Consider the following 7,382-nt stretch of genomic DNA (forward strand, 5'->3'; position numbering starts at 1 on the left):
GTGGACTGTAAAAGCTGAGCTGTATAATGGTTCGCTTTTTAATGTAAATATATTTTAATATAAAAGCGAGTATTTTTTTTTCCAGATGCATATAATGACAATATCCTTACAGACTATAATGAAACTCTATCAATTCTTTCAAGGTAGTAAACACAACATTTTCTGTCTTAATCTGTTCTTGCTTCAATTATTTTAGCTACACAAGATATTATTGGCACTGCTTTTATATCTTCTCAGAATAATTGATCTCGGTCTATGCAATCTTCCGTCAGCTTCATTTTAAAATAAACGCCACAGATGCCTAGCCCCTTCAACAGTATGCTGAATTTTTGAAAGTGTATTTAGCTTCCTATCACACTTGGGCTGAGCTCAGAATAGTGACTTCAAAGATCTTTCTGCACTCAGGAGCAGGTTCTTTCCCTCCCTAGAAATCTGAAAGCTGGTTTATCTTAAGACGGATTGTAAGTATCTTTGATTTAATGTGCTGAGATATTTAGTCAGAGAAGCATCAGTGAGTAGCCATATTAATCCAATACATCTTATATTATAAAAACTGTGCTTTGTAATGTCAGACTTCTTAGCACTTCAACATGGTTTGTTAAGCAGCCTTTAGGTCACCCTTATTTTTCAAATTCCTTTCCCTGCGGAGAATAGAGGCTCGTGCAGATCAGCCCACAAAAACAATTGTAATGCATTCTTCATCATTGAAATGTGTCTGAATCATTTGCATGTATATAAGTGGTTGTGGATTGTTTATGGTTGTTGCATTGTTTTGTAAATATGCAATTCAAACATGCATTTGCTGCAGCTTTTGTTGTACATACTCTATGTGTGTGTGTGTGTGTGTGTGTGTGTGTGTGTACGCGCACACACACATACATACACACACCTGTTCGGGGGATTTATAGTTGGTCATGTTATTTTTATTGAATTTCAGAGAAATTATAATAATTTTACCCAAGACTAAAACTGTACCGTTTTAAAAGTTATTGCGTTTGCTTATTTCTTTTTAGTGTGAACATTAGATTTCTGTTCAAATACACTGTGCAAAATCAATACAGTTGTTGGTATGTGTTGGAATAAAATAGACTTTCTTTAATACTTGTTTATTTCTTGTAGAAATGTCCATCAATGACCAGTATTAAAAATTAATCATTTTGTTCCTTGACCTTTTGAAACGAAGTTTCAGAAGATATTGAAAACATTGCACAATATAGACATCTCTGTTGTACAATCAGTTTTCCTAAACACAGTTAATTTGGTCTTGGTTTGACAGAAAGGGACCAAGGCTCCTCAGGCAGCTGGAAAGATTCACACTGATTTTGAAAAGGGATTCATTATGGCTGAAGTAATGAAATTTGTAGATTTTAAAGAAGGAGGCTCAGAAGTGGCTGTCAAGGTAAGTTTTCCTTTCCTTTCCAAATCTCCTTTTATTTCAAGACTTCACTCACTGAAAGTGCATCTGATTCTAATAATAGAGATCAAATCTATTGTTGCTTTACATTTTGGCAAAGAATACAGATGTAGTAGAAAATGCTGTTTTGAGGTATAACAATTATCATACAAATGTGAGCAATTATGAGCCAGCACAAAATTAAAATTTTATGTTGGCAGAGTAGTACTGTCTAGCACTGCTGACTATACTGATTAAAGATAATTATATGAAAGAACGATATGCCATTTTTAGATTATTTCAGAAATATAACACCTAGCACCCATTCATTCTTTTTAAAAAATGAGGCTGCTTTGGGGGTGTGGCATAACAAAATGGCAAATATTTGAAGAAAATGCTTTATTGTACACTTAATTGTAAAATTATTCACCTATTTATAGATTTAAGAAAACGTGTCTCCTATTAAAATCATATACTTATGTTAGAACCGTATCAGGATTTTCTGACTGTAATCATCGAGTTGTGGTTTTATTATTATTGCTTGAAGAAATTAATGAAACGGTTTTATTCTACTAGTTGGATGAGGGCTTTGACTTAATGAAGATGGGGAGTTTGATCTTATTTCTAAACGCTAGAGGGCAGAGGCAGATTAGATGCCCAAAGATGTGCCCTACAACAGAGTTTCCTGTGTTGCGATTAGATCAGTCAGCCAGCTCAGTCAGATTTAGATTTGCATTAAATCTGGCAAGAAAGGATCTCATAGCCTGAACTGAAATTGGGGTTCCTCTTTTCCGAAGAAACTTGTTTCGGGGTGTTGGAAATCTGAAGAAGCAGGAATTCAGTCCTTAGCTAGCCATTGTGCTGTCTTTTTTGTTTTATAGCATTGTAACAATAAAAAGGGAGTTAAATTTAACCTAGTCCAATATTCAGAGCATGCTGCCGAAATGCATTAAAAGGGTTTTTCAAAATTGTATCTTATTGTCTCCTACTTGATAGCTTATATAGTATGCAATAATGCAATTTCAAATGTAGGTTATTCTCAGCTGTATCGCTAAAGGAGATTGTATTGAGCAGCAGGGTTTTAATAGGTCTGTTTGAACCCCACGAAGTGTGCTGTGCAAAGAGGGGTGTGTGTGAGAGAGAGGGAGAGGGAGGAGGGGGAAGAATCTCCTAGTTGGTTTGTGCTGGCATGCATTCCTTCTTGGGAAGAAGAAACAAATAAACAATAACCATATGGAAATCTTGTATTGTTTTCTTTAGGCAAAAAAAAGCTCATGTATTTGTCAAATCGTACAAAATACCAACAACAGACATTCAATGAGATGTGAATATCTGTAATATTCTGTAAAAGCTCTATTGTGCTAATCAAAATTTTATATCCTGTATTTCTAGGTGCTTTGATTTGAGTAATGCCTAGACATGTTGTGCAACCTGGATATTACGATATTGGAGCCGATATGTAAAAATAGAGCAACTTATTTTTCATAAAAATGCAGAGTTCTATTCTAAGCAATGATGAAGTTAGAAAAGCCAAAACATTGCATGGACTGTATCTTGGAACCAGTTAATAACATAAGCAATATAAGTCACTGGTTATTTTTGTTTATACTCTTTTGTTTATACTTTTTGGAATTTCCAGGTTTGTTGAGACAGCAGGGGCTATTGGCTCTGACTACTCTCTGTGTTATAAAGCAGATAATTTTTAAGTTTATTTTATATGTGTCTTAACCCTAGTACAGCATAACTAATTTAATGCCAGTGCTGTGAACTATACACTGAATAGCTCTGTGTGGGCTTTGTAGTCTATAGGGATATCACATTATTAGCAATCATATCTGCTTAGGCAAAGCTGGCTTCTACAGATGGCTGCTTTCAAGTGCAAATGAACTGGTTAGACGTGTCTTGTTTAATACATACTCAAGATTCACAAATGGGTATTGATTTTTTTTTTCCCAGCCAGTGTTTCTGATAGCAGTGAAAATGGATTAAATGGCGTCTAGGGAATTTAAAGGAACACAGTCTCTTTTAATTAATTGTGAACTGGTAGCTAAAATACATAATATTGTAGTACTATGTCAGAATGTATTTAATTAAAAGTGATTATGCCCACTTTGTGGAAACAATACATTTGGCCACTTTGAATGAATGAAACAGACTATTCTGAGAATGCAGCACATTAAGCAAGTATCACCCAGCCTTTCTACCACAGAAATGATACCATTTGCTGGCCAGCAACTTAGTTCCAAAGCTGGATGCCCACAAAATCCGGTGGTGGCTGCTGCTTTTCTGTTTTACTCTTCTCTTCTTCCACCAATTTAGCTTTCCTCAGCTGCCAGACATATTGAGATTACACCACCCAGAATTTGGAAGAGTACTACATTGTCAAAGATGGCAGCAGTTGTTCCTTTCTCTTGCCCCCTCCTTTTAACCGTATATAAAAGAAGATGATGATTGGCATCGTAGAGCATGAATATATTACCTCCCTCTCTGGGCTACTTGTGGAAAGGTCTTACTTCATCCAGACTAGCTACCTTTTCCCACTGTCTGCCATCTCAGAAAGTTGAGATGATGGTCCATTTTAAATATCCTATGGTTTGAAATGCAAATGAGGTCAGAAAGGAAGTAGGGAAAAGGAAGTCAGTGAATGTGCTAAAGAAAGAAGTGACGCAATCTTGAAAATTCATAAGAAACCCAAAAGCCTTGGATGAAGCATTCAAGGAACTCCCCAAGGGTGCTATACCAAATTGTAACACTAAAGTGGCAGAAAAGATGAGCATTAAACACATTCTGGAAAGCATGCACGTTAACAGTTACATTGCAATATTGCAATCATTTTGATTTAATTATATAAATGAAAAGAAATCCAGTGAAGCTTAATGCGCACTCAAGATACAATGTGAGAACATGTCAGATTGTTCTCATAATACATTTCACTATTGTATGGGAAAGAGCTGGTATGGTAAAGGCACTGTTGTTAAAAATACACTCTGAATGTTAGTAATACCACATCTGTCCTGGCTTCTTAATTGCATAATCAATGTTTTTCCCATAAATTATCTTTAAAATGCCTTTGAAAATAGAATTGTAGATGTTTGTTGCCATCTTCCTGTTCCTTTTTTTTTTAAGAGAATAGGGCTGTACATAATTCCACAAATGATTTGAAAGGAGTGCTTCAGAAGTTGTATGAACACCCTGCTACTCCTTAAAGTAATTTTACCTTTTTGGGCCTTTACACAAGCCTGAAAAAGTCGTGGCTGCTTTAAGAGTTTAATGTCAGTGAGCTAACTGACTGCTCAAAACAGCAGCATTTATGTAGAAAAAAACTTTAAAAAGTTGGGTACCTCAGTGAATAGCAGAGAGGTGCTGTATCTGCACTTAATTATTGATTGAAGTGCTTCTTGTAAATCATTTCCAAGTGAACACAACCTTAATAATAATAATAATCTTAAAAATTAGTTAATTACACAGCCTTGCATTCCAACCTTATCTGAATCAGCCCAGTTCCTGTTTTCTCTGAAGCTGGTCATGCAGAGCAGATCTGTCAATCCTATATAACAAATTAACTTCTAGGAAATAATGAATATATTTTTCTGAATGGTGTGATTTATTCATGTAACATCCCATTCTTTTTGAATGGTCGTTAAGAACATAAAAACTAAGGCCCATTTGCACTTCTCTAAATGCATTACGCTGAAATATATATTCTGTTTTTCTTTCCTTAAATCTAAGTGCTCACATGACTTTTTGGCAGTCTTGCTTACATCTACTTATAACAGTTTTCCTCTGTCATTTTTCATTTTCTGGTTCTTGCTGTTCATTCAGTTGTATTGAGCACTAGAAATTTGAGTAAAGATAATGATCATTTGCTCCATTTGGATGCCGTACTGTTTAGGTGAGGCTAAGAGAGTGGTTTTAACCAGTATATTTTACTTTTCTGCCTTGGATTGTGAAGTATCAAAGATATACATTATTACTATATGACAGGCTATTTCAAACTTAGTGAAAAAAAAGATTTTATGACAAAAGTTACATGATATCTATAGGCGATCTTCCATTTATGTAACATAGACAAGCTAATTCTCAGAATCCTTTTATAGCTCCCTGGCATTTGCAGTATATAATACAGCATTTTTTTCTGGTTTTGTCTGTGTGTGTGTGTGCGTGTGTGTGTGTACTGTACAGTCACATTTACAAGTCCATTACAGAACAGAAGACAGCCATTTTCTCTCGTAGTTTTTACTGTAGTTCTCTGAATCCAGCTACTGTGATTGACGTAAATGCATATTTAGAAAATGAAGAGTGTTTATGGTTGCTAGATTGTATAGAGCTTCATTGATTGAAACAGAAAAAAAATAAATGGTCTTCCTAAAACTACTTTCTAAATTTTCTTACTCTCATACTTCACAGTATTGGGTCTTAGAATATAAAATGTAAATGTTGGAAAGGATCTGAGTGACTGTTAGTCCAACCCACTGTCCATTGCAGGAATCCACTAGTACAGCATCTCAGACAGACCCAGCCTTTATTTAAATTTGTCCCATAAAGAAGTGATCACCAACTTCCATTGTGGTTTATTCCACTGCTGAACAGCTATTAACAGCTAGAACATTTTCCTCAACAATCAACCAAAATCTGCTTCCTTGTAATTTAAACCCATTCTTTATTGTTTTGTCTCATTCCTTGAATGTTTCTGTTTGTATTCTGTATGAGGCCTTCAGATGCCTAAAAATATGGAATCTTGCCTTCTCTTGACCAAACCTAATCAATGCCTCCCATCACTCTTCATAAGCTTTTCTTTCCAGGCCTCTTATCCTCTGAAATTTTCTTTTTGTGACATGGTACGATTCCTTAAATGTTCTTCCTAATTGCAGCACCCCCAAACTGGAACAGTCTGCCTAGCATAGTATATTAGGAATGCAAAAGTATGGCAGCTGTTTTATTCAGTAAGGTTTTGGAAGTTTTAAAAATGTGGGGGAGGTGATTACAAAAATATCTCTTCCCTATGTGTACTTTTAATATTAAGTCATACCCATCAATGTAATGGATGTGCAGAATTCTGGTTATCATTTACTTGTACAAGTTAACTTCATAGGAGTAAATAAATAGTGTTTATTTATACCAATCCGATTTGCTCAGATCCAGAAGTTTAAAGTTACCAAACATTTATGAATTGTACTGAAAACACATAACTGTTCTTAAAAATAGTATTATCGGTTCTTTATACAGAAACGGTTTTAATTCCATCATCTGTTTTTCTGTGTCTCTTAGGCTGCTGGAAAATACAGACAACAAGGCCGAAATTACATCGTTGAAGATGGAGATATTATCTTCTTTAAGTTTAACACACCTCAGCAGCCGAAGAAAAAATAACTATTCAATCTGTTCATTATTCAGAATTAAATTCTATTACTTAAAAAAAAGCATATGAGTTTTTATTTAGAAAGGGATATTGTGGGGATGGGGCGGGAAAGATGCAAAGTGTATTTCTAACAATAAAGAATTCCTCCCCATATCAAATCCCTGGTGTTTGTTTTGAATTAAATCATGACACCTCCAATGAATGTACAAGTTCACTTAAATGTGAACAGCTCTGCATTTCAAGTGATTAAGACTACTCCAAATTGCAGGAGCTTTCCAGGATCATATTACTCTCTTGATACTTCATTAATCTCCATCATATATGCCAAGCCTGACATGTTTGACAGTGAGGACAATGTGGCTTGCTCCTTTTTGAATCTACAGATAATGCATGTTTTACAGTACTCCAGATGTCTACACTCAATAAAACATTTGACAAAACCAGCCTCTGTGTGTTTGGGGATGTCTGTATTGACTGAATGGGGTGTGCTGAATGCGATACGGCACCTGGTGGATGCTGATTACAGAAGTTTAAGACGTGTGTATGATACAGGAAGTGGCGATGTGGGGCAGCTACAATTGTATCTTAAGAGAAAGCCTTCTTTTGCAATCAGTTGATTAGGACGGCTTA

The 7,382-nt window shown here is 35.4% G+C and overlaps 1 protein-coding gene across 6 annotated transcripts in view; it reads left to right on the plus strand.

Moving 5' to 3' along the window:
- The window catches only part of OLA1 (Obg like ATPase 1), a 111,400-nt gene extending 104,587 nt beyond the window's left edge, over positions 1 to 6,813 (plus strand). For all 6 annotated transcript variants that reach the window (XM_026697040.2, XM_087919916.1, XM_087919912.1 and 3 more), the window contains exons 10-11: positions 1,277 to 1,399; positions 6,662 to 6,813. In XM_026697040.2, coding sequence (XP_026552825.1) covers positions 1,277 to 1,399; positions 6,662 to 6,763 — 225 coding nt within the window. In that variant the 3' untranslated portion in view covers positions 6,764 to 6,813. The remainder of the gene's footprint in view (positions 1 to 1,276; positions 1,400 to 6,661) is intronic.
- The last annotated feature ends 569 nt before the right edge of the window (positions 6,814 to 7,382 follow it).

This window comes from Pseudonaja textilis, chromosome 1 (genome assembly GCF_049901715.1).
Source record: "Pseudonaja textilis isolate UNSWEBS1 chromosome 1, rPseTex1.2, whole genome shotgun sequence".
Taxonomy (NCBI): domain Eukaryota; kingdom Metazoa; phylum Chordata; class Lepidosauria; order Squamata; family Elapidae; genus Pseudonaja; species Pseudonaja textilis.